This window comes from Dermacentor variabilis, chromosome 9, assembly GCF_050947875.1.
Source record: "Dermacentor variabilis isolate Ectoservices chromosome 9, ASM5094787v1, whole genome shotgun sequence".
Lineage (NCBI taxonomy): Eukaryota > Metazoa > Arthropoda > Arachnida > Ixodida > Ixodidae > Dermacentor > Dermacentor variabilis.
The window spans coordinates 106207869-106234529 of record NC_134576.1 but is presented as its reverse complement, the minus strand read 5'-3'; the positions used below and the strand labels follow the sequence as shown (position 1 = coordinate 106234529).

The 26661-nt window shown below is 44.4% G+C and overlaps 1 protein-coding gene across 4 annotated transcripts; it reads left to right on the top strand.

Annotated features, from left to right (window-relative positions):
- Nucleotides 1-227: 227 nt before the first annotated feature.
- On the top strand, nt 228-15752 carry LOC142557221 (uncharacterized). 4 transcript variants are annotated; one of them, XM_075668919.1, is made up of 6 exons: nt 228-505; nt 1809-1877; nt 3236-3304; nt 4915-4984; nt 7940-8016; nt 10829-11859. In XM_075668919.1, exons 1-6 carry the CDS (start codon nt 354-356, stop codon nt 10839-10841), a joined length of 450 nt encoding a protein of 149 aa, XP_075525034.1. In that variant the 5' UTR covers nt 228-353; the 3' UTR covers nt 10842-11859. The 4 variants fall into 4 exon arrangements, with proteins under 4 accessions (XP_075525034.1, XP_075525031.1, XP_075525032.1 ...); XM_075668916.1 differs by lacking the exon at nt 10829-11859 and adding an exon at nt 9289-9715; XM_075668917.1 differs by lacking the exon at nt 10829-11859 and adding an exon at nt 15091-15752 and having other exon boundaries at nt 229-505.
- Nucleotides 15753-26661: the final 10909 nt, after the last annotated feature.

Sequence of the window (26661 nt, the reverse complement as noted above, 5' to 3'; positions counted from 1 at the left end):
CATCGTACTGGTTAATGCCACAAAACTCGTTATTTTTAACTTTCTTCTGTTCATGTGAACAAACTATCAAACTTGTCAGAACTTTATTTGCCTGAAAAACTAACATCTTTCGATTCTGCGTCGTCCGTGTGTTCTGTTCTTTTTCTTTTTACAGCACATCGTTCGCAGCGCCCTCTGCGTGTTTTTTTTTTCTACGTATGGCGGTTCAATGAAAACGCATCGACGTCTGCACTCAATCTTTCGATGCTGGCAGGGTCACAAATTTTGAAGTTTTCTCGGTCGCGGTTGTGCAGGGATGCCGTTAGTTTGTTGTGCTTTCCCACTGCTTTCCGGCTCAAATTCGTCGCAACAACATGGAAGAGCGTGAGCAAGGTTCCTCACCAACGAAACCTAAGTGCCCTTTCAAAAAGCAAGTGTGGTTCGAGACGTCCATGCTCGGAAAGCAACGTGTGCCCGTGGATTCGATGAAAAACAAGTGTCGGGAACTGCTACAGGTGGCCCAGGGGTAAGTTTTAGCAAGTTAAAGTGCGTGTTTGCATCCTAATATCAACACTTTAAGGCACACGGGCGTTTCCGATCGGACCAAGACAAGTCGAGCGCCGCGGAGGGGTCATGTTTTAGCGCCGTCTTTGACTGGTGGTCCTGATCGCTTCTTTTAAAACGCGCTTGTCAAGTTCAATGTAGATTGAACTGGCAAGCGCATTGCAAGAGGCGCAATGCGCTGGTCGGGTGTTGTTTGTTGTTGTTCTCCTCTGATTGTGGGTCGTACCCACGATGGGAAACTTTCGATTACTCGGTGGATAAGGCTTGATAAATATAGGAATTAAATTTCACTTGTAAATTTGCGGAGTCTGATAATCAAGTTCAATCTGATACACGCATGAAAATAAATTATGCAACCTGAATTGAACTAATTCAAGCTAAAATAATTACTGATAGTGGAAACATGTTTAACTAGGCAGTCGCTTGGGATCAATAATAAATTCCTGTATGGCGGCGCAGGCATCCCATTTACTGTATCCGTTAATCGGAGCTCCAAATGGAAGGACAACGGGTGTTGTCGGATTCAGGTCAATTTTGCGAAAATGAATTTGAAGACACTTGATATCAGTGTAGTAGAGCGGCAGCACGATAAAAAAATGATCTGTTGTTTGCGCCTCATTACAGAACATGCAAAGGGGGAATGCCTCAAAGCACACCTGTGTAGGTAAAAGTTCAAAGCGAATTCGACAGCATAATTTGGTGAGTGAGTCTGCGTGTATTGAACGATTCACTATGCCAGTTGGCTAGGGTTAAGGAGGTGTCAATACTAAGAAGAAGCAGTTAACGTGGTGTGCTGGAAAAAGCTTGCTCAGCAGTACACTTGTGAAATCTAACCAAAGTGAAATAAGCATGCAATGGTATATCAGGAATAACTGGGCTGTTAATGGTTGCCTTGGCTTTTGAGTCCGCAGTTTCATTCAGAAACAAGCCCTTGTAACCAGGCACCGAAATTAATCAAATACACTGCAAATAGCAGGGGCCAGAGAAGAAACAGTCGTAATAGAGGAGATTTATTAGATGTGGAAAAGGGCAAACATACAGATGGAAAATCTGTGAGAATGGCAGCTGTGGTATTCCAAGTGCTTAATTCATGCAGAGTGAAAATTACATCGATGGACTGGCAATTGGCAATTGAAAAGAAAAAGACCAAGTTTAAGACAAAAAAATTCCAGTGCCTGATTTTTCTTCACACTGTGATGTCAGTTACGCAGTGGCGGGGGTTCATTTGTGTGACAATTGTTTTTCTTTGTTTCTTCTACAATTAGGAGGGTGATCGCTAGAGATCCGGATATGGACGCTAAGTCTAAGGACCTGCTCGTCGACACATCAGAACAGTAAGAGTCCGTTTCTTCTGTTCTTAGCTTCTTTATCTCTTTCTGAATGAAGCAAAAGGTTGCAACTTGGAGGGTCAAACTCCATGGCATCAAGGGGCCAAGCCAACTTCTTTACCTACTCCCCCCACCCTCCCGCTGTATAGATTTTTCATGCTTTGTAGCTTTAATTAGCTAATGAATTAGTGGGATTGCTCTGCATTGTTGCAATGATCATTTGTTACTCTAAAGTTTGGATTGTCAATGTTCCATACACTTTGAGCTTTCAATTATTTCATCCTCACATTGTATTCACATACCCTCCCAATTGGCTCATTCGTTTGTGCTGCTTACCCGGCAAGACAGTGGCACTAGATATGGCACCTAGGCCTTGACAGACTTTCTTTCAGCTGTTACGCTTTTTCTTCTATAGAACCCATGCAATTTTTTTTTCTCTGCACTGTAGTTATACATAATACCAATTTTCACGTCCATATTTCCACGTGCATTGAAAGAGTATGTAGAGTCAGGCTAGACCGAACGTTTTTAGGTTCCTTTCAGTTTGAAAGCTGCGGCGTGCGGAGTGTCGCTCTTCTGGTTCCTGCCGCGTGGTGGTGCTCGTCACGCTGTTTGCCCGACCGGCGTGGTCCCTTCCCATTGTTGCCGCCATCTGATCGAAGTAGCAAGCTGTACTTTTTCAAATGTAAACTTTACTCAAATATTCCACTTTGAGTTCAAGTTCAACGCCTTCACAGACTGTCATTGTTCCAGGGCATGTGCAAAGTAGATGAGGGCCATCCAATTCAGACGCAGGAATGAAACGCTTCGGACACGGTACATTGTCTTCCTGTGGCTGACCATAGGTACAAGCATTCCCTAGTATAGCAGCCACCCTGGCCCAAAGTCTCCAGAGAGAGACTTCCTTCACCCGAGAAAGACTGGAAGGGCGGGGGGACACTTTCCACGATGCACTTATGGCAACCTTTCAAGGGTGGCGTCTGACAGGCGTGCTAGAGAACAACACAAGAGTGCTGATAGGAGAGACAAGAAGTGTTAACAAGAACTGCTTTCCCATTGTCAGTGAGGACGGTTCACGCTTCCACAAGATTTTGCTCGGGAGTAACTTGGGATCGCGAACAATTGCCCAATGGCTGGCTGTGGGCTGTCACACAGGTATTATGACGTCATAGGTGGGACATAATAGAGGTGGCCTCATACGACGCAAGGAGAGAGTAACCGATTTTTCATGTGAAAATGTTAGCTCCCAGCTGAATGCAGCATAGTAACATTTGGCTTTTATGTTTGTGGCAGCATTGTATACAGATAGCGAATGTTTTCTTCCATGTCCAAATGGTGTTGCAGCACCCTTTTAACATGTGTAGGCCCTCGTGCATTCAACCTGTGCCGACCAGTTTCGGAAGTGAACAGCAATTTACGAGGCACTGGAAGTGGTAAGGGAATACATCTACTTAGGACAGGTAGTGACTGCAGATCCGGATCATGAGACTGAAATAATCAGAAGAATAAGAATGGGCTGGGGTGCGTTTGGCAGGCATTCTCAGATCATGAACAGCAGGTTGCCATTATCCCTCAAGAGAAAAGTGTATAACAGCTGTGTCTTACCAGTACTCACGTACGGGGCATAAACCTGGAGGTTTACGAAAAGGGTTCTGCTGAAATTGAGGACGACGCAACGAGCTATGGAAAGAAGAATGATGGGTGTAACGACAAGGGATAAGAAAAGAGCAGATTGGGTGAGGGAACAAACGCGGGTAAATGACATCTTAGTTGAAATCAAGAAAAGGAAATGGGCATGGGTAGGACATGTAATGAGGAGGGAAGATAACCGATGGTCATTAAGGGTTACGAACTGGATTCCAAGGGAAGGGAAGTTCAGCAGGGGACGGCAGAAAGATAGGTGGGCGGATGAGATTAAGAAGTTTGCAGGGACAACATGGCCACAATTAGTACATGACCTGGGTAGTTGGAGAAATGTGGGAGAGGCCTTTGCCCTGCAATGGGCATAACCAGGCTGATGATGATGAGTGTTACGCATTCAACTTCCTCTGTTTATACAGACACAATGGGCATTTCCGACAGCACTGCATTTGCATGCAAGGCACCATCTTTGTTGCAGTTAAACCTTGATTTAATGAAGTCAATCAGACTTGATAATTTGTCAAATCTAAAAGCTTGTTAAAAACAAAAATACACATGCGAGTAACATAATGCTTATTCAAGAGCAGAAAAATAGATGTCATTTTTTTGCTTGCTTGGGCTTCATACAACTAAGGAGTTGCGGGCTGAGAAGATGGCAGTCATCTTAGTTTGCCTGTAACAGAGCATCTGGCACAATCTGTTTGAGCGAACACTGAGCCTTGCTATGTTGAATGACTGCAGTGGAGCAGTTTCATAAAAAAAGAAAATGGACCACCAGGGCACTACTCTTACTGCAGCCATGCACTTATAAATTTCGAGGCATTTTGAATGCAACACGTTTCCTGTGGCATGTTCCTTGATGCATACCTTCTTGAAAATCTTTGTCAAATTGGACAAGATGTTGAGTTTCCTTTGTTGCTTCAATTTTTTTCAATGCATTAGGCTACCTGGTTGCTTAGTGGCTATGGTCTTGGGCTGCTCAGCACGAGGTCGCGGGATCGGATCCTGGCCTCGGCAGCCGCATTTCGATGGGGGCGAAATGCTAAAACATCCGTGTACTTAGATTTAGGTGCACGTTAAAGAACCCCGGGTGGTCCAAATTTCCGGAGTCCCCCACTACGGCGTGCCTCATAATCACAAAGTGGTTTTGACGCATTAAACCCCATAATTTAATTTTTTTTTCAATCCATTAGGCTCTATGAGTATGTGTTGTGGATTCTAAACCACTTATTGAAAGCTTTGTAAAATCAAGTTTTCTTAATGCCAGGTTTGACTGTATGTGACCATTAGGGCCCTGTCATGTTCCATAAAGTGAGTGTCCGTGAAACTTTTTGGCTATTTTCCTTTGATCTGCCTCTTAAATTGAGAACTGTTCTAATTTGACCTTGACCTTCTTTCGCAGGATCCTTTCAAGCCTGGACAAGGGCCTCCAGCTTCGGGTTTTCGACCCTGATAAAGTGGTGGATCTCGTAGTGAGTTGGTGTTTATTTGTGCAAGCAACCTGTAGTGATTTACATTTATGACCTCAGAGCTAATCAAGGTGCTGGGCTGGTGAATGTCGTCAAAAGAGAGCAGATATTATGTCAGAGAGAAAAGTTATTTGAGTAAATGTTAGTAATCTACCGTTCTACAATACCAAAAAAGAAAGCCACTCTTACCGTGAGAGTAGATTTGGTAAACAAGAAAAGATGCAAAGACCAAATGCCGGTGGCGGTGCCAACCTTAATGTATCGCGGCAGCTTGCCATGATGACGTGAATTTTGACGGCATCCTCTGAGTCTAGTTAATTTTCTATGGGTAAAGCTGGACTAAATTGCATTGTAAAAGAGCCAGAGGTTGAGCTTGGGCAAGTTTGAGGAACTTTCACTGAGCCACGCTGGGCCCAAATATTAAAAAAAAATACTTTTGATATCTGTAGCATCACTCTGATGTGCAGGCAATGGGGTCGTGATGGAAAATTTTAAAAATTGAACTCTGACTTTCACTTTCTCCTATAATAATCAGCCCATTGCCACAACATCGACGAAAAGAGTTTTGAAAGCGTACCTTGTCAGTCTACAGTACTGATGTGGCATTTCTCTTTAGTATTACTTTAATCCCTTAACTGAGGCGTCCATCATTTGACTTGCAAGGCCTGTCTTAGAAGTTTCCAAACACGCTCCCGGAAAAAAAGAAGTGTTGCCTGGTGCTTTCGTCGTTCTAATCAATTTGAAAGTAGTGCCCGGTGGCTTCCAGATGAGTCTGACAGTCCGTCCACTTCCGCCGAGAATCCTGGAACCCATCCTCGGAAAGTACTACTAGGGCAGCCATCGCGTTCCATTAGATGCCTTCAAACATTTAGAAGGGCATTCTTTTAACGTGCCTTTCGACATCTGCAAACAGCCATTCGCCAACTCTTTTAGTATCTCTGTGAAAAATCTTGGGCAAAATTTTGCAGACGTCGGCTGCATACTCAGATAGTTCACAGCATGCCCCATAGTCAGACTGATTTTGGCACGTAATACCCCATAATTTAATTCCTTAATTTACGGTCAGATACTTTTCAGGCAGCCCGTGTATATTATTCCAGCCACAAGAAAGGGTTATCGCACCATGATATCACGACACAGTATCTGGGAAACGAAACCAAGACTGTCTGTGGAAAAAATTACGCACATCCGACACACATCTCAAAATCTACGTGTAGCGAAGCTCTTGTGAGATGGTTAATCCAGTGCTATAAATTTGCCCATTTCATTCCTGCGTCCTTGGCATAAAGGAAACTGGCATGTGCTCTCACTCACCTGTGCTACCCGCCGTGGTTGCTCAGTGGCTATGGTGTTGGGCTGCTGAGCACGAGGTCGTGGGATCGAATCCGGGCCACGGCGGCCGCATTTCGATGGGGGCGAAATGCAAAAACACCCGTGTACTTAGATTTAGGTGCACGTTAAAGAACCCCAGGTGGTCGAAATTTCCGGAGCCCTCCACTACGGCGTGCCTCATAATCAGAAAGTGGTTTTGGCACGTAAAACCCCACAATTTAATTATTTTTTTTTAACTCACCTGTGCTATGCAATGGGACACTTGCGGTGATAATTTCAAGGAGATAGTTGGGCTTGATAGATAGAAGTACACGTGCGATTGTGGCATAATGGTTGGAGTAGCATCAGGCTGCTGTGCTTGGGGACCAAGGTTTGATTCTGTCACTGCTGAAATATTCCTTTTTTCTTTATTATTTAGTATGACTATTTGACAAAACAGCACCCAGCAGCCACGGTCACGAAAGTCCTGGTGGTTCACAAAGAAAAGTTCTTTTTAAAACTACCAAATTATTTTGGACGCTCTGAGACTTGCCAGGCTTCTTTTTCTTTTTAGGTTTTCGAGATCCCAGACCTTCATTCAGCGCAGAAATGAACTGTCAGAAATATGTCAATACTTCTTGTAAGTAATCTCGAGTTGTCATAATGAATTCATGTTCCAGTAGAGAGTTGTGGCTTACGGGTTGCCTTGGGATGTTACATTCCTGCATTCGTTCGCCAAGCCTATTTAACCAAGCAGCAAGCGAACGCTGTGCAAGTGGATAGATGAGCACTTCATCTATTTTGGTGGGGTAGCCTCAGCCATATTTCTGCACATAAAGTATACATACATCCCCAAACAGTGAATGAGAGTGAAGATACCACCCTAGATCAACTAGTGCAGCATCACTGTGGAGGTTGTGGGTTTTGATCCCATTGTTGCTGAGCAGTCTTTTCTTTCATTTTTATTATCTCTTCTTTGACCATGGAACACAAACCTCAGCGACAATGCTCTCTAATACCTTGTGCTGGCCACATGGCATTTGTGCTATGGCAATGTTACCCCGCATTAGTGGTAGTTAAATTGATACTCGAGGGTCTTTTGTGCAGCGTTTTGTCGCTCTAAGGGCACATTCACACCGGCAGTTGACAGAATTCGCACTACCAACCGTGACTGGTAGCCAAGGAGTTACTCAAAGCTATCTACTATGTCCACACCAGGAAACACGACCTGCCTGTCGCCGCACCAAAATGTCTCGTCGCGATAGACACCAGGAGTTACTCAAAGCTATCTACTATGTCCACACCAGGAAACGCGACCTGCGTGTCGCCGCATCAAAATGTCTCGTGATAGACACCATTCCCATCTGCTCACACCTTAATTTCTTATTCTAAGCCTTCATCACTACGTGAAATCATCGCTGCTCCTGTGCTGCTGATTGGTTAGTTAAGATTGCGATTGCAATCTCAAGACTGAAAAATCGAGCAGGAAAATCAACCAAGACTGATTTGGGTCAGTCGCAGTTCGACCAAAGCGTCCATTTGGGACTGACTTTGTTGTACAACCTCGGTAAGTCACAGGTGTGATCGAGCCCAGAAACTTGTCTCTGTGTTGTTTTTGTAGCGGGTGTTTTTGTGACTGTCTTGCAGCACAGAAAAAGACCACTGGCAAAGGAAGTGAGAGCAAGGTGTGAGCACTTGGAGCAGCGCATCAGGAGGGCAGAGATGTAAGTGATGATGTGTAAATCTTGCTGACCGCCACCCATGCGGTGGACAGTAGCACAGTCATGGGCGGCCAAATAAGTGGTGGTGGGACTTCAAAGTTGGCCACATGGCTGGTTTTTCACCGGCACAGCTGGTTTTGTTTCCTCATTGTGCCGGATGCCAATCCAGCGCCCATGCCCGCATGTTATTTGCCCATTTTCTGGTTCTTCCTTAAATGGGCACAGTATTAAGTTGCTTCGCAAGCGATCTGTTGAATGTTTTGACACGGCTGGCAGCTGAATCGCCACATGCAAATTCATTCCCGAGCCTTGAGCGTTTCACCGTCGAGTTATGTGAAGTTGCAAGACTAAGCCATCCACCTGTCCGCTTGTGGAATGTTTTTTTCTGACATTCCTTGTACGAGTCCAAAAGCATCCTCTGCTTCTCTTTAATTCATCTTCTCGGCTACTGCCTATCGTTTGCGCTTATCACTTCAGGTGCAATGACTTTCTTTTTCGCATCTTGCCAACTTTTTGTTTTCATCTTGTTTGTACTTTTGTTGGCGGTACTCTTCACAAGAAATGTAAAACCCCTCCTTCTCCCAGTTTCTCGATGCTGTTCTCTTTTTTTTTTCTTGTTAAAGGTGGCAACCGTAGGTATTAAAGTTGTGCTTTTCTTCATCCACCATATCAAGAAAGCCCTTTATCTGCAAAGTTTGCTTGAGCTGTACCTACCCTTGCAATTTGTTCCAATATAAACCAAAGACCAGTCCTACTTTCCAGGGTGCAGTTCTTTAATTGCTTGCCAAGAACTAACTGTGGCCACTAATTGATTTTAAGGCATTTCGTCATTACCACTTCTATCTATATCTATAACATTGAGGCATTGAGGGATACCGTTTTCAAGAGAATTGCTCTTGCTTAATATATATTTGAGCGAATATATACAGCGAATATATATTTGAAGAATATATACAGGGTAAGATATTTTAGTGATTTGGAGTGTTTCCTACAAAAATCTTGAAAAATATTGCTTTTTTGAAGGGGAGGGAAGATGTGAAGCATTTAAGAAGGCTGGCTGCAAGAGCCATCCTGTTTTTATTGTTCTTTTTTTTTTTACACCTGTACCCAAACTTGGCTAACCGCCAGTCAGTGCTGTTGTAAAACTGTGTTTAAATAGTAGGCAATAATTCATTTTAAGCAAAGAAGGATAGGTGTGCACAACCTGCATTAACGATAATCGCATTGTCAATTGACATCTTCTGCTGAACAAGGCACTGTGCATTTTATTTCCAGTTGCACGAGTCACACCCAGATGTGTCCAGAATGCAAAAACTCATGTACCAAGCTTGCATTAAAGGCCAACTGCAATGGAATTTCACTATGGATAGGTTGGATCTCAATAAGTAGTATATACTCATTGAGTATGTACTATATGTTAAGTAGTTGTATAGTATAAGCAATTTTTGCAAAGCTGCAGGGCTATTAATTGTCTGATTTTCCATTTAAAAGCTTTTGAGTAGCAGTTAAGAAGACACGCATGCATCTGGTGGTTTGTGGACATTGCACAAGTCCCAGAGTATCCCCTCAGATTTCTCGGCGCATGTGGCATTGTTTACCGTTGTCATTATTTGAGAAGTGCCCACTCTCATCATGCTGTCATTGTCATGCTGCCTTTGGCTGCGCCAGTGTATGCTAAGCTGGCAAAGCATTCGTACATTGGAAAGGAGTGCAGTAGCTTAAACGAGAGCACTATAAAATTTCCTTTGCACTGAAATCTCGTGGAGGAAACGGGACCTTCAGACCTCCAGGCAATTTGACGAGATCATGAGCAAAAACTCCTAGCCTGCACCACAGCTAATGGTTAAACATTTGTGTTACACTCATAACCACCATCCTGCGAGCTTCTTTTTTTTTACTTGTTTTTCAGTTTTGGTGCCAGAAATAGCTATTTTTGCTAGCTTTTGGGGGCACATCGGCTGACATTCCAAACATAAAATTTTGCGTGAGAGATCCTTTATATCTACACTTTTGGAAATTGGGCCTTTTACGGGTTCCAAAATTTGTACAAGATGGCCTTAATGAACCAGGTTGTCAAAACTACTGCAGCTTCAGCATGTCTCGCAGCTCTCAGCATTGTTTCTGTACGTTGAAGTTTAGCATAAGGCCCTGTCAATTTACTTCAGTCAAACTTCGGACCACAGACATAACGAACTATTGGATATAAGCAATTAAATCGAAATTGTCTCTTATTGATTTTGACATGCAATGATTACAGTTGAACCTAGATACAATGAAGATGGATATAAAAAAGTATCAAATTTATTTATGTCTGTGTTTTGTGTTATTGTACTCACTGCTGTTCTCAGTGCATCTTGTAATGCCACATCAGTCATTGAAGTGACTCTTTTTCACAGTCATCAGAATGAATGCCTGTTCACATATACGTATAGGTGCATCCAAGGAGAGACGCCAGCTTTGATGGATTGTTATTTGTGTGTTCATGCTTTTTCCTGTCAAATTCTTATAGAACCAATAAAAAGGCTCCTTCTGCTGCATGCCTTTTAACTCAAGGCATACGCTGCAGGCCAATCAGCTTTTGCTGTGGTGTCTAGTCAGTCTTCTGGTGGCACCGAGTAAGGGTATCGAAACAGATGGTTGGTCTGTTTCTCATATTTAAACTTGAAACGCTTTTGGAATTCTGCCAAAAAGATTTTTCATGTGCTCTAAAGATGTGGCATCATGCCTTATCCGCATGGATGAAATGTTTATCTTCAAATTAAGAAGCATTGTCTGATGACAGAAATTTTTGAAAAAGGCACCATTCCCATTTCAGTTTTTTAGTGTGAGGAGGGCACAAAGCGTTGCAACCTTCACTGTTAAAATGGATGGGAAGCAAGTATAACTGCACCGAATGCTGACATTGTGAGTCAGGCTGGCAGCACGTCATGAAATCAGCCCCTCAACCGTTGGTAAGTTTACTGTGAGGGGCTTAAAATGTGTCAAAATTATATGTTCATTGAAACAGCATGACGTAGTACAAAGCTTCAAAAATGCTGTTGATGCTGCTTTCACTATGGCAGTATGAAATCGAAGAAATTAACGCAATTTTATGCTTAGCAGTGCCCGAGAAAACTATTTAAACTGAATGTTTGGCGGTGCAAGTGAATTTACCCTTTCAACTGCAGGAGCTAAGTAAGGCCGTGGCTGTCACACTTTTCTCTCAGTCCCAGACTTTCCCAAGATAACCCATGAACATGAAATCTGTGTACTCTTTTCACCATCTATACACAAAAGTTAGCTTATATACGCAATTGTATGAGCAGCTTTCGTGGCTGAGAAAACCTTGTTCCTGACATTCATCTCCATGTTCGTGTGGCTGGCGCTTTACAACATGGTGGACCAGTGCAAGAAGTCCATGCAGGTGTTTGAAGGGTGCAGAAATCGGAGAGCTTCGTATTGACTTTTGTCCATAAGGCATAAGCATTGACTTCGAAGTGTGCCATTAAGAATGTTAGTGACAAGGAAGACTACATTATTGGCTATCATATGATTTTTTGCCTATTGAGTTGAAAATTTATAAAAAATTCAGCAACATGTTGCCAATAAATACCATTTGAGTCTGAAGCCTACTTACTTGTTGTGTCGACAGAAATTAAGTTTAGCGCACGTTGAGAAAGCCTCCAGCTCAAAAAGGGCAGAGATGCCCAAATACAAAGAGGTGGGCATTCTATAAGTATATAGATCACATGAATGCTGTAGAAATGCAAACAGCTTCTCAATTTAAATTAGAAATGAGAAACTTAAAGCTATTATCATAAAGGCTTACAATAGATACCTAGTGCAATCCAAATGGAAGTTCTGGGACCCCTGAATCCTGGGCAAAGAAAAAGAAAGAAAAAAGCTGGACCTGTGTGTAATGTAGGAAGCCTAACTTCAACAAGGGTCTCTTCTGAATTACTGTGTGCCTGGCTAGTGCAATGTAGAGCGCAAAAATGGACGAAGCAGTGTCACTTTGCCTCCTACCTGTCCCATCTGTTATTATAGGGTGCACGCTAAAGTAAACGCCTAAGTTCGAGTGCCTTTATTAGCACCGTGCTGCAAGCTCATTGTTACTTTCACTCATTCCTGATGGAATATTGACAGGGAATTGGTTCAGCAGGTTGTAAGAAGTAAACAAAATCGAAGAAAAAAAATCATTGCAATGTTACAGCCACTGACATGCAGTCTGCAGACCTAACCTAGCAATTCTTTGCTTGTGTTCGACTTTACATAACCAAATGCAACAGTTGGCAAATGTTAATAGGCTAAACCTCGGTAATTCGAATTTCACGGGACAAAAACATATGTCTGAATTAACCGAATGTCAAATTATCGGGGTATCAAGGAAACAAGCAGATGCTTACTTTGTATACACGCTTTTATTTACTGAATGAATGAGCAAGTCCCGTTTCTATTCTTTATGAAAGCAGTACGGAAGCTGCAATTATCGTCAACTCGTGACTGATTGGCTGTCCTAGGAATGAAGGCCTCGCGACTTCCTTTGTAGCATGGCCAAGGCGTGCGTCTTCATCAGACAGGCTTTTCACTACTGCCCACACATCCCGATGAGTTTTTCGCCAATCAGCTGGTCGTCAATATATCATTCATCCATCGTGATGAAGCCGGGGCTCTTCATCCTTGACAGCTTTGCACCAAGTCAAAACGAAACAACTGTTTGCTGCAACCACTGCACACGAAACCGCAGTTGCTATTGACGCGGTCATTGATGGCGACTACTCAGTTTTGAAGGCATGCGGCCAATGCGGTGTTATGCGCGGCGCTAAACGCAGGAATAAAGGCTTTAAAGGCACAAATAGGCACGTAGTATTCTGGCGTTGCTGTCATTTCTGCTGATGACTATGGCGATGTGAACTCCATCGCTTCGTTCCGTTTGGACTCTAGCTCCAGTCTTGCTCCATTGCATCACACATTTGTGGCACTCCGCGAGTTCCGAGGGTTGTCCGAATTAACGAGAGTTTAATTGCAATAAATAATGCATATATCTGCTGGGACCAGATGACAATTCCGAATTAACAAGGTTCGAGTTAACGAGGTTTTACAGCAGTACTTTCCAGCCATTTCGGTATTAATAATAATAATAATATTTGGTGTTTTACGTGCCAAAACCACTTTCTGATTATGAGGCACGCCGTAGTGGAGGACTCCGGAAATTTTGACCACCTGGGGTTCTTTAACGTGCACCTAAATCTAAGCACACGGGTGTTTTCGCATTTCGCCCCCATCGAAATGCGGCCGCCGTGGCCGGGATTCGATCCCGCGACCTCGTGCTCAGCAGCCTAACACCATAGCCACTGAGCAACCACGGCGGGTCATTTCGGTATTGGCAGCGGCCATGATTCAAAAGAAAGTTCGGCAACATGTTACAGTCCTGTAACACATGAAGGCGAAAGCCTGCCGCACTTAAAAAATTATGCTATCGGAGGGGTCAGACTTCTTGAAACACATAACGAGCTGCAGTGTGAAGTAGATGTAGTACGCTGTAGGTCGACATCCTCAACAACACATGCTATCACCTAATGCACTACCTAAAGGTTATTTTCTTCTTTCTTTTCTTCTCTCCTTCTTTCTTTATTTCATTCTTTTTTTCTTTGTTCTTTCATTCCTGCGTTCGTTTCTTGATTCATATTCAGCCATTGTATATTTACTTGCTTACGGGTGTACAAGTCATTCCTGATGAAATTTTTTGCATCACTGGGCTAGACGCCGCCAAGCCTGTGGCATGTGGCGTGTTTTGCGTCCAAGCCTTGGGGTGGCGCCACCATCGAAACGACGACAGCGCACCGCCGGCAGCGGTAATCGGAATGCCAGCTAAGCCTTTATTCTGTAAACTTTATTTGCAACTCATCAAACCAGCACGTACAAAAAATATTTCTATCTGAAATTATAAATCTTTTGAAGTAAATTCAGCTTAAATTCTGAAAATTTTTATAACGTGACTTCTCAAATGGTTAACTGCAAGAGAGCAGGCATTCTGGACCAGAAGTCGAACAGTCGCGACAGAATTCGCCCTTGTGAAAGCTACGTGTTTTCGCTCAAACAGGAAGCACTGGCTCAAATCAAGTTGCAGTTTATGAATATTGTGAACGAAGTGACGTGACATCGTCAGCTACAAAAGTGGAGAAACTTTGGCAACATACCAGTGTGCGACGGCACTATGTGGTCGGATGTGTTTCTTCATTCAACGGCGGACAGCTTGTGTTTACCAGAAATGTGTGGCGAGACTGTACGTAGTATCTTTTTGCACATAAACAACTATGCATGTTACGCACCAGTATATCTTTGAAACGCTATTCATGTGCTTTTTATTTCATGTAAACATTGATGATGTGCGTTATAATAAAGCTGTTTATTGGGAGCAAGTTAGTGTGATTAGCATCGTGATTTCTCTCGGCCTATGCAGCAGTGCCAACCTTCAAAGGTAAATAAGAATATATATATAAGTGAATATATATCAAAGGTAAATAAGAATATATATATAGTGGGGTATACCTGCCCAAAGCAAGCGGGCAGCGCAAAAGCAGTAGCAGAAGCAGACGACGCCGGTGTAGGTCGTCTGCTGTACAGTATTCCTCACAAGCGTCATTGCGCTTTCGATACGCATGCAAGTTTCTAAGCAACTAAAGATTATTCAGGTGTCGCCTGTCATTTTTAAATTTAGATTGTAAGGGAATAATATTCAAAACATTATCTATTATTAGTAAGTAAACATTTTTTCTGGTATCAGTGCAACTACCGTTAGAATCCAGGCGGCGCTAGCGTCGCTTGCGAAAATCGGCCCTATTGGCCCTATAGGAATGTCACGGGCTTGACGCCGCTTTTTTCAGGTACAAGTCATTGCAACAAGCCATTTAGGCTTTTGCCCTAATACTTGTAGAATGGTTAATGAACATGTGTGCCACATGCATACACACATACATAGCTGCAGCATTGTTCTGCAATATGTTCTGCTTTTGTGGCAGCAATATTTTCCTGGGGGGTGGGGGACAATATTTTTGCTCTTGTATTTTTGTTTCTTTTTGTCTTCTTAACGGGCAGGCTTTGGGACCAACTGAAGCAGCAGAGCGAGCAAGAAAAATGGGACAAGGCTGCTGACCACCAATCGACCAAGAACTCGTGTGCAGAGAGACAAAACTTTAATATGTCCTTGATGGGGGCCAGGGGTGGCGGGGTTTGAGATAGCCCCCAGTCCCCCCCTTCCTCAGACAACGGCCAGTCCTTGTTTTCTGGCGGCTCATATGTATCCACCCAACATTCTGTGACTAAGGCCATTACTTAAAAGCTCTATTGTCTCTTTTATAGGCCTTCATTGTGGTCACTGCACATGATTACCCAGCTCTCCACAAAGTGACTCATTGTGACGCCAAGAACAAATCATTTTTTGTGCTTCTGACATAGGGATCATTATCGCGTTGTTCCTAAATTTTTAATTCAAATGCAGCTTGCTGGGTTTCCCTTGGTCACAACGTGTAATAAGCATGCTTGTCCAAAAATCAAGTAGCTCACTAAGTGGTAGTGAAGTGTATTTCACTTGTTGATAGTACTTTGCTATTATTTTACTATGTTTATTGCATTGTTACTTCGTGACAACCATTGTGACACTTGAATGTTTGTCTACTTGGCTCTTCAAAAATGAATTCTGCTTTGTTGTAATAAAGAAGGGCACAGTACATTCCGATTGCCCTGAGCATGGCACCTAACTACCGTGTTTCTCAGATATTCTACACAAGCACTACAGCGCTACAAGCACTACACAAGTGCTACAGCGCACTGAAGTTGCAACAGAGGCAAATAATAAATCAAGCCTCGGTGCAATGACCTGTCCAAAGCTTAATTTTTACCAAGAGCAGAGCTTTCGTAACCAAGAAACATTGGCGAAAGACACCTGCCACTGGTGCTGTAAAAGTATGGTAAGAGTTCCTATGCTGCAACACATCCTGTTTTTAATGACATCGCCACATTCAAAACACATATGCTGCTGTTACTCTCCTGGTATGGTTGAGTTACTGCACTATAGCAGGAAAGTGATGTGACTGGGACAATGTTATTGCATATTTTTGCAGTTAAGTTAATTAAAGTGGTTGTGGAATGCCTCATCTCAACCCCGATCCTATTGTAAGATCTTACTTTCTTTTTTTTTGCACGTATTATACCTCTCTTGGTAACCTTATGAGGGCAAAGTAGAGGCAACAAAACAATATTCAAAACCTGTGCTTTCTAACAGTAGTTGCTCTGAAGCCGCCCCCCCCCCCCCCCCCCTTAGGACTACAACTAACAGCATTCTTGGCAGCAGTGGTGCAGTAGTGAAACTGCCCTTTAGGAGCTGTGTGCACAATTGTTCACGCAGCATGATAGCGCAATAACAGCAAAACCACTGATGAAAATTTATATTTAAAACCTGCCTTGTGCATCTTTAAGCACTTCTAATTGTACATATGTATTTGGTACAGGCACTTCCAAGTTTAGTAGACATATGAGGTAGTTATTTCGATATCCGTCGTTATCATAGAGCATTGTCAAATGAGGTTCACATTCTGTAAACTTGGCAAAGTGCTCGCCAGAATTCTGAATTCTAAATTTGTTCTGCAGCTGTATGCTTTCTGTGATTCTGAACGTGAAACTAAATTATCAGCAGGACGTATCGCTAGGCAGTGCACTTGAAAACCACCTGCAATAAGTGAAGCGAGTGATGCATTTCAAGATGAAACACAATGTTGTTTGACCAGTTTGATTTTTTTTTTGTACGGAAGAAAGAAACAAAAGCACTGGTGTTGCCTCTTCGCATAGCTCACATTTGGCGCATTTTACGAGTGGCGTTCTCTCTGTGTGGTCTTCTAAGTGACGCCGCGATTGTGCGAAAGATTATTCACTGATGCGGCCGTGCTGGATCCGTCGTGCATGCATTTTGCATCAGTATGCGAATTTACCTGCCACGCTTCAAAAGAACTCGCCATATAGTTATTGGGCAAAGTTCGTCCCTGTATCTCTGCTCAATCTGCCTCTTTCATGTTCGTGTGCTGCCCTCTGACGCATGCCGCTGGAAACGTTTTGGAAGGGTGTCGTGGGATTTCGCCGGTTGGTTTGTGTGCCTGCGCCCATGTTGAGTGTGTGTCAGTTGTGCATTTCGTGGATCGCGATTGATTATTAATGGTTTGTCCAGGGCAGCACGTTGTTCACCCATCGAGTATAGCGGGTGAACAGGCCCGAGTGCGCTGTTGTGGTAACAGCTAGGCCGATAAAGGTACGCTGAGGCACGCTGCCGACGCGGTTGCCTTGAGTTTGTTGTCGCTGATGTCTGCGATTGCACATCACTTTTTGTATTCCTTTTACACATTCACTAAATATTTCGCACATCCAAGAAGTCTTCGAGCGCAGTCTTCCGTGTGGGATTTGCCAAAGCGGTGCATTTGTTTACCGATACAGCTTCAGATCGCTGTTAGCTTCAGTTATTGTAGAAACGGTGCATCGCTGATGTGAAATAATCTCAAAACCTAGCAAAACATACAGACGAGTCAGTATGAGCGGCCAAGTCCCTTAAACAACTGCAACTGTGATCCAGACACTTATATATCACGGGTTGTTACTACTGGTTCTCGATTTTGTTTAACTTCATCATACTTACAGTTTGCGCCTACTATATAAGGGACCCTGAAACGATTTTGACGATTTTCTACAAATGTACTGAGTCGTTAGAGTAGGCACTTCTGATCATTAATTGACACATCTAAGTGCTCCGCGTAAAGCATGTAATTTATTATAAGGTTTTAAACATGCACATCGCTGCCAATTGCAGCACACTGCTCGGCGGAATTTCAAGCCGCCCCTACCCATAGGACGGAAATCGCCCATATGACGTCAGTGGGGCGAGCTATCCGATTGGCTGACCAGGGCGCGTGATCGATAATTTTTCCAACTTTATGCTAAACAAATGATGTTTGTAATAGTTGGAATGTTAGTTGATTTGTTTTTATAGAAAGAAAGTAATATAAAGAGAATGCACAAAAACAATTTTTCAGTACATTTAAGCCCTTCTGGCACGCAGCAGGTGTCGTCTGCTTGTGTTACAACGTGCTCCGTACTTGACGAGAGCTCCGCAGTCAGTGTCGGTCTGTCTTTTCGCGAGCGCTGTGATTCGACTTTGTTGCGTTGTGGACTGCAAACGTGGCGACTAGCAATGTGTCAAGCTGCAACATCGTGTCTCCTGCAAGCCAGTAGACGAGCGGACTGGCTGAAGTGCATTGGACAGCCGCTATCCGATGGGCGCCAGGATTTGCGCGATTGCGGCCATCACTTTACACCAGAAGATTACTAACGCAATAGCGTTTCGCGAGTCCGGTGTTAGGGTAAACGCAAGCGCAAGGGGACAGGGCCTGGCCGTGTCCCTTTGCGTGTCGTGTCAGGGGATGAACAGAAGCACAAATGTGAATGGTCTGCACGGTGCAGCCACCTGGTGGCATAGAGCTCAACCACACACAGTAGCAGTAACAAAATGTATTCTTCTTTGCTGCTGGTGTAAATTTTTCGCAGGAGTGTAATCGTTAACACGTTTTTGTAAATGTTTAAAATGTTTTACACTTAGTTAGAGCAATATTAGCTCTTTCTTTGGCAGGTTAAGCTCTGCGCCAATGTTCTGCTGGACCGTGGAGACTGATCAGGCAGCTCACGTATGTCTATGCTAAAGTTCCTTCATCGGGTTGAGTTTATGCCTTCACCGTTCCGTCGAAACGTTCTGCTAGTGTGTGATTACCGGAATACCAGACACGTTCGGCGCTACGACAGAATGCTCGCAACGCACGCTGCTTCGATAGCTCTCGCTTGGGGTTGATGGCCAAGCCGCTAGCGGAAACGTTTCGCGCGGGCGGGCTCCAAGACAATCAGAAGTGGACAATGTGACGTCGCATGGTGACGCAGAACCAATGAAGGCAGAGCTTAGCCCCGATCGCTTGGCGAACGAGTTGAGGAGGAAAAGCATGGCTAGGGAGAAGGGTAACTTGTAATCGCTTGTAGCTTCATTATTTGTAACGCTTCACTTAAATTGTTGTGCGAATGTTCTACTTAAGCTGTACTCCACGCGTATACAAAATTTGTCCAAACCGTTTCAGGGGCCCTTTAAGCAGTTTGCACGTACTATAAAGTATTATTAGAGACAACTGTGCTCGGCATAAGTCCCCACTTGTAGACCGTGTAGTTCTCTCGCAAAAACGCGAATGCCATCGCTGACACTGTTGGCAAATGAGCGAGTTTATGCTGCTGTACCGAATGCACTGTCTCTTCTTTCCTGTTTGATGCAGAGCTAAACAATCCTTCTTTGAAATTAAGAAATGTCGGCATAAAAACACACTCAGACCCAACATCTACGGGAATGCGACCAGCAGCGTTCGGGAATGGTGACGAAAGTACACAATGTTGGCACAACGTTGTGTCGCCGCTTGCCGCTTATTGTGTATGTGCCGTGCGAAGGGAAGAGTAGTTATCAAATCGATATAGGGCCACAACCTAACTATAAGAGCGGTTTCCTTCGTCCTGACTGCTTATTTTTAAATCGAGCTCCATCGGTAGCGGGTGCACGAGCTCGACGAGGTCAGGCCTAACCCAAACTTCGATAAAAAGGTTCAACATTGACTCAAACTTCACGTGCACGGCTTGAGAGGACTGAATCTCATGCATTTGAACTTCTAAGGCATGTCGACGCATTTGGAGCGCGAATAATTATATTTACAAGTGAATGAGCTGCAGCTATCGCGTCGGTTTGACGGCTGATCATGTAAGGTTCGGTGAAGTTATCACGGTCGTCACGCTGACTTTGTCGACGCCGTCGACATGAAAGCCCGTTGCGCCATATGACAACTCGCACCCGTCGGTTGCGACGCTGTCGGTCTATTACAATCAAATGGTCTCAGTGACACAGTGCTGAATAGTCGGCCAATCGTTGGCGTCAGCGTCTTGTCGCTCTCGTATCGACCCAGTGTTACCACGCCTTAAAAGTACATGAAATCAGGCGCACGCTGCCACCAGCGACAGTGGGCCAACGCTGCAAGAAGACTGCATCAGCAACGTGTTTGTGAAGTGTCGCCCAAGTGTAACACAGGGGTTTATCGATAAATTTGACAGCCGTTAATGCAAGGCAGCAACTACGTGGTTCACGGTGCAGTCCGGACCAAGTCCTGGCCCTTTTCTGTTTCAAAGTGGGGTTGCAGACTTACGCACGTTTTCGGCCCCGCGCCGGCGTCGAACTACCAGTAGAGCTTCAACGCGGTACATGGCACGAGCGTTTGCAACAGCGCGGATCCAAACGCTTTTTTTTTTTTTTGCGAGGGTGGGGCCACGCTCGCGTCCCTTCCAAAACGTTTCGCGTCTAATCCGCTTGGGCAGGGCGCATGCGCCGTTGCGCCGTGAAAAAGACGAATTGAGATTGCACTGTCGACCGCCTGATTTTCGACATGAGCTTGTGTGCTTCTTTCTCGTCACTGCGCGATGACCAACAGCTCTCTGCGTGCTTGCGTTGGAAACTATCTTCAAGTTGTGTTCAGTCCGGCAGCAAACATACGTAAATGAGCTCCTTGTGTGTATGGCTTCTTCCCACGTGCGCGGGGGTTTCGCATTTGGTCCCCTGGCCACGAGTCTTCTCATAACATAGTATGCACGTGACGTCACATCCGCTGCTGTCTTCTGCTTCCGCCATCTTGGGGTACCTTATCAACAGGCGCGCGCATAGGCCTATAGGTTCCCCAAGATGGCGCTGCTGTAAACCGGAAGTCGCGGAGTATCGTTGAATGACGTACGTGCATACTATATATAGCTGTTCTCAAGAGCAGTACGCCCGGCGTTGAAGCAAGCGCAGATCTCGGCCGCTTCGGTATATATTTAGCTTTCCAATTGCCAAGCCACGTGATTCCGCTTCACGCAACAGCGAGTAAGAAACGGTATGCGTGCAGGGACACCCGGCACAAGACGCCGGGCTGAACGCGTGCGTTTTTTTTTTTTCCTGTATCTTTTTCTGTGTGTTTTCCTGTGATGACCGCAATGTGCCGGGGTCGGAACCGCTTACTGCTGGAAAACAAATACACCGTTTCTCCATGTCGGTGCCGGCTCTAGGCAGTGGTGACGTGTTCCGCGCCGCCGCAGTTACGTATGCGCCTCGGCGCGTGTTCGGGCGTTATTTTCTGCCTCGCAATTTTCTTTCTCGGAGAGAGTCCAGTTGCTTTTGGCGACTCAACGCTCCACTATGCGAGGTCGCTGCACTCGGTGATTCAGTTATTGAGAGCTTCGATACCCACGACAGCACATTCTAAATGCGTTTATGCATGCAGTGCGTGCTACGCGAAAACCCACCCACCTCGTCTGGCACTTTTTGTGTGTTTGTGGAACGGCTGCGTGAATTAGCGTTGCGGCTTTGTTCAGAATTTACGCAGCCTTTGGAATTATTCCTGAAAACAAAACCACATAAAGAAAAACGCTATTTGTCTTCCTTCTCTTTGTCGGCGACGCTTAATTATTCCATGCGTCTGACATCGAATATCGGGCTGATGAAGAATTATTGTAGCACACGCGCTGTCCGACAGCGCGCGCCGCGTGTTTGTAAACAAGTAGTAGTAAGTGACGTTGAAATGGTAAAAGAAACAGTCACTAACTATAACGATTTATAAGGAAACACGTTGCAAGTAGTTTAAGTAAGGCCAGTCACTGCCTAAGACATGTCCGCTTACTGTAAATGGTTTCCCGAGACCCGGTGGTCGCATTTCGATGTGGTCGAAATGCGGAAAAAAAAAAACGAAAAAGAGAACGACCGTGTACTGTGCAATGGTGCACGTTAAAGAACCGCAAGTGGTCAAAATTGATCCGGAATCCACCCACTACGATGTGCCTAACAATCGTATCTTGGGCATGGCGCGTAAATCCGCACTATTTAATTTTTTCTATATAGATGCTTTTCATTGACGTCATCATGGCAGCCATTTTGGGTCACTAGCACGTCGAGAAGCTGCGTAAGCGAGAAACGTGAGACCACGACAGGCGTGTCTTGCACCGAACGACAACTGAAGCGATATAAGTGATAATCCCGTAAAAAAAAAAAACGTTCGCCGCGTCAATTAATTAAAGCAATAAACGTCTGTTGTGGGGCACTGACGTCATTGTGGCCGCCATGTTAGGGTAGTACGTAGTATGGCGAAGGAAGGAAGGCAAGCAACATTATTCATAGTCCTGCAGGCCGCGAGAGCTTTGGGGTTCTCATGGAGTGGGCGTCTCCCGCGACGGAACCGGGAGGTTGAGTTTCCTGGCGGCGTCGTGGACCTGCCGGACGGCCCAGAGTTGGGGAGCGAGTTCTTCGCTCCAAATTGCTTCTTCAAACTTGCGCTCGTTCGGTTCGGAGTTCGAAGTTGCGTCGGCTACGTCACGTGACAACTTTATGCTTGCATCGTATCCCGAGATTTACCGATTATTGTGCACAATTGTGACTCACCGTTGGAGACGTCATTCCGCCAATTGCGACGGTGACTGTGACCCAATGCCGATGACGATAGTTTCCCACAAGACTTTTCTTACAATGGAGGAAGGAAACGAGTGAGGAAGGAGCGCTCACGGGATAAAGTTGAAGCCAGCAGAAAATGTCGGCCCAACACGTGATCATGTCGTCGCGGTACGTTTTACTGTCTTCCGCGCTCAGGGCACGCACTCCCAGCAACGTGCGACGGCCGCGAGTTGCAGAAGACTTGTAATACGTTGCACTAAACGACAAAAAAAAAAAGAAATCCAGCTTTACAAATCCGGTAATTGTGCTGAATCAGAAAGAGGGAGAGAGAGATATCGCAGTTTTGTAAACTGCGTCTGTTAGAACATCGTGCATGTGTAAAGCGGGCAAATTTGATATTCAAGCGTGCGTGCAGCTCACAATTCCAGACAATGCGCATGACGAGTCGGTTGACGAAGATGGAACGATTACGACGGCATCGCGACGATAACGTGACAACGAGTGCTTATCGATGACTGTGTGGCGACGATAAGTCACGACAGCTAGCGGCGGCATGATCACGATTGAATGATGACGTAATGATTGCGGCCGCGAGATAACGACGGCATGCGTTAAAGGATGCTTTACATTTATTTTATAATAATAATATTTGGGGTTTTACGTGCCAAAACCACTTTCTGATTATGAGGCACGCCGTAGCGGAGGACTCTGGAAATTTTGACCACCTGGGGTTCTTTAACGTGCACCTAAATCTAAGCACACGGGTGTTTTCGCATTTCGCCCCCATCGAAATGCGGCCGCCGTGGCCGGGATTCGATCCCGCGACCTCGTGCTCAGCAGCCCAACACCATAGCCACTGAGCAACCGCGGCGGGTACATTTATTTTATTGAAAAACGGCGTGAGTAGAGGGGATGGATGGACGGGTGGGTGTGTGGATGGATGGTGGCAGAAGCAAAAAAAAAAAAGAAATTATGGGGTTTTACGTGCCAGAACCACTTTCTGATTATGAGGCACGCCGTAGTGGAGGGCTCCGGAAATTTCGACCGCCTGGGGTTTTTTTTTAACGTGCACCTAAATCTAAGTGCACGGGTGTTTTCGCATTTCTACCCCATCGAAATGCGGCCGCCGTGGCCGGGATTCGATCCCGCGAGGTGGCAGAAGCAGGCTAAAAGTTATGCTAATCTCGTTAATACAGCTTCTTTTCTTTTTTTACTTATGCTGCCACGAAAGCTCTATTAGGCTCCCCTAGCAGCTATTGCCCCGCTCCACTAAAGAAAAAAAAAACATCAAAAGGCTTTTAAAATCATTATACAACAGACCGCTGTATCCTTGCGTTATAACGCTCGCATTGCGCATTTCTTTACCACCCGTAAAAATATAAATAAAACGCGTTACGGCATATGAGACACACGTGAGCTAATTCGGAGGAAAGATCGTTACTCTGCATTGCTTATTCGCTGTGAAAAGTAAAAATAATAAACAAACAAACGCCGGGGTCATAACACACTTCTTTCAGGAAGTAAACTGAATAGCGTACCGCCTGCTATAAATACGCTGTAAACAGAGCGACGAATACTCGTGTCGGCCAGTCAACGGTACTTTTTTTTTATCTCTTTTCTGTTTACAGCCGCTTTCTACAGAAAAGAAAGTCCGCGCCCCTGTCGTGTTTACACGTTATATAAATAATTTTCCGGGTTGCCATGGACATCGCCGTGGCACTGTCGAGAAACCGACTCTCCCTCGGGCAAACATTGCCTCGTACACAGACAGGGACCAAAAGAATGACGAAGACAAGCGCTGTTCTTTCGGTCACTGTCTGTGTGCGCGCTGTAAGTGATGCCTGTAACGGAATACCAACTAGCCCTTACCCAAACCCTGCCTTCTCCCTCGGGACCGGCCTTTGCATTCATGTGTGTGCGCGTCTTTTGCCATGCGTTCAACCGCCTTCCAGCAATTATCCCCCATCTGGACGTGCCTCCCTCTCCCCGCCACCGCACGGACACACACAAACGCACTCGCCCACCGTGGTCGCATTTGTCGCTTAGCTACAAAAAAAAAAAAAAAGCACCGGAAAAAGAAAAGTCGATCGATACATACCAACTTACAGACTCCGATGGGGCATAAAATACCGATTATGACGTGTTTGCACGTCTCCCTATCTGTTGTCGATCACGAAACTGCCGGATACTGCCATATCGGCTCTGCGACGTATCTGCGAGCTCGGTATTTCGCGTTTGCCGTGGCCGATATTGTGAGGGGACGCTATAGAGGCAAATGTCGAACGAATACTGATAGAACGGTGCTCCACGAGTTGTCCAAAGTGTAATTTTTTTTTTTTACCGAAAGCTGGAGCACTTCTTTACGTTATTTTTGTAAGCTATAGAGGATCAGGTAAACGTCGAACAGCACCGATGCCGCCACTATGAAAATATACATATGGTAGTAGCTTTCGTTGCGTGACATGTTGCCCTTACACTTGGAAGATGGTGGTTCACGACTGATTTCGAAAAATATCTGTGACGTTGCATCTCAACGTGAAAGAAAATAATTTAGCCAATGTTTCTTACGCCTCCCCCCCCCCCCTCCGCTTTTAGAATGAACGCTCTATATACATGCTATTTGCCAAAGTCACAGTGTGTGGATACTAGGTAGATATTATGAGCGTCTCCTTTGAAACAAGGTGGTGAAGAATGACGCCAAGCTCGTCACTTTTACCTCTCTAATGCGCCCATTTTTTTCGTTCTTTTTTTTTTTTAAACAAGGAGAAGAAAGAGGTTCAGTCATTCTTTGAAATGCTTCTGTTTATAACATGTAACATTAAAGATTCACCACGTGTTACCATTAACGTTCCCACTATTTTCACCGAACTTGAAGTTGGTGTCTTGTGCAGCTGATTTAGGTCTTTTGGAAATAAACCACATAACGGCAGTATTAAGCAACTGTCTACAAAGGCTGTAATTAAGTTACAGAGATTTAAAAGATTATAGTTCGTCGCGCACGACACCCTTCCTGCTTCAACGAAATAAATATAATCCCCGTGCTTCCCATAGTTAACCAAGGAGACCGGGGAACAGCAGCTCTACATGCCGTGCATAAAGTATAAGAAATGGGCGAAGGTAAGTATTCAGTAACTATTTTTAAAGCACATAATTACGCAAAACACTTCAAACTTTCGACACACATCACCCGCAGAATGACCCCCCATTTCTTTATTCAAGAACAAAGAAAATATTAAATCTTTATATATATATATATATATATATATATATATATATATATATATATATATATATATATATATATATATATATATATATATATATATATATATATATGTGTATATAGTCGCAGTAAGAGCGTCGCTGTAAAATCCCGCAAACTACTTCTCCGTACCGTATTATCTGTACCTGCGCCGCGTATGTGTCATTTTAACAGTTTCATAAATATGTTCGCGACACAAAAGAGCCTCACTTAATTATGATTACTATGGTGTAGCGAAATGGTCCGTACGCAGTACGTGTGTTTTCTGCACAATGATTTAACAGAAGTTACGCGGCATTCATAGGGAATTCATATAGATTCCATAAGAACTGTATACGGAACATGTATGGAATTATTGTAAGGGCATACGGAACGCCACGCCCTTTCCTGCATACCGATGCGGCTACAAAATAGTTTCAAGCGTATCGTCGGAAGCACGAAATTATTTATTTCACTTGCATTGCGTCGTGCCACATCACCTTGAAATGACCTTCCCTAGCACATGTTTCTTTCTTTCCTTTTTTTCTTTTCTTTTTTGAAATCGGATTGTCGTGCATTCCGTGACAGCTTGGCATCCGCATTCTTCTTAAATTGTTGCTGTTTCATTCCTTGTTTGTATTTTGTCTTTATTTATTTCTTATGTATTTGTGCTGCTCCTTTGTTCAATTCTGCAGTTCTTCCTCCTCTGCCAGCAACTACTAATATTTGTTAAGAATTGTATAATGATGTTTAATTCTTGTTTATCTTACCTTTGTTTCTGTATTTGTTTATTTGCTCGGTCAATTCAGTTCCCCGTACTCTTATTTCGTTTTTTAATCCTCCTTATTCAATGTCTACCACGGAGGCCTTTAACCCAGGTAGCACAAAAGAGATACGT

What these genes read in the sequence shown, in the direction of transcription:
- LOC142557221 (XM_075668916.1), top strand. Translation starts at nt 354, where the DNA reads ATGGAAGAGCGTGAGCAAGGTTCCTCACCAACGAAACCTAAGTGCCCT. An exon ending in CTCGTCGACACATCAGAACA is followed by an intron (nt 1,878 to 3,235) that starts GTAAGAGTCCGT and finishes TAACATGTGTAG; the next exon opens with GCCCTCGTGCATTCAACCTG. An exon ending in TTTACGAGGCACTGGAAGTG is followed by an intron (nt 3,305 to 4,914) that starts GTAAGGGAATAC and finishes CTTCTTTCGCAG; the next exon opens with GATCCTTTCAAGCCTGGACA.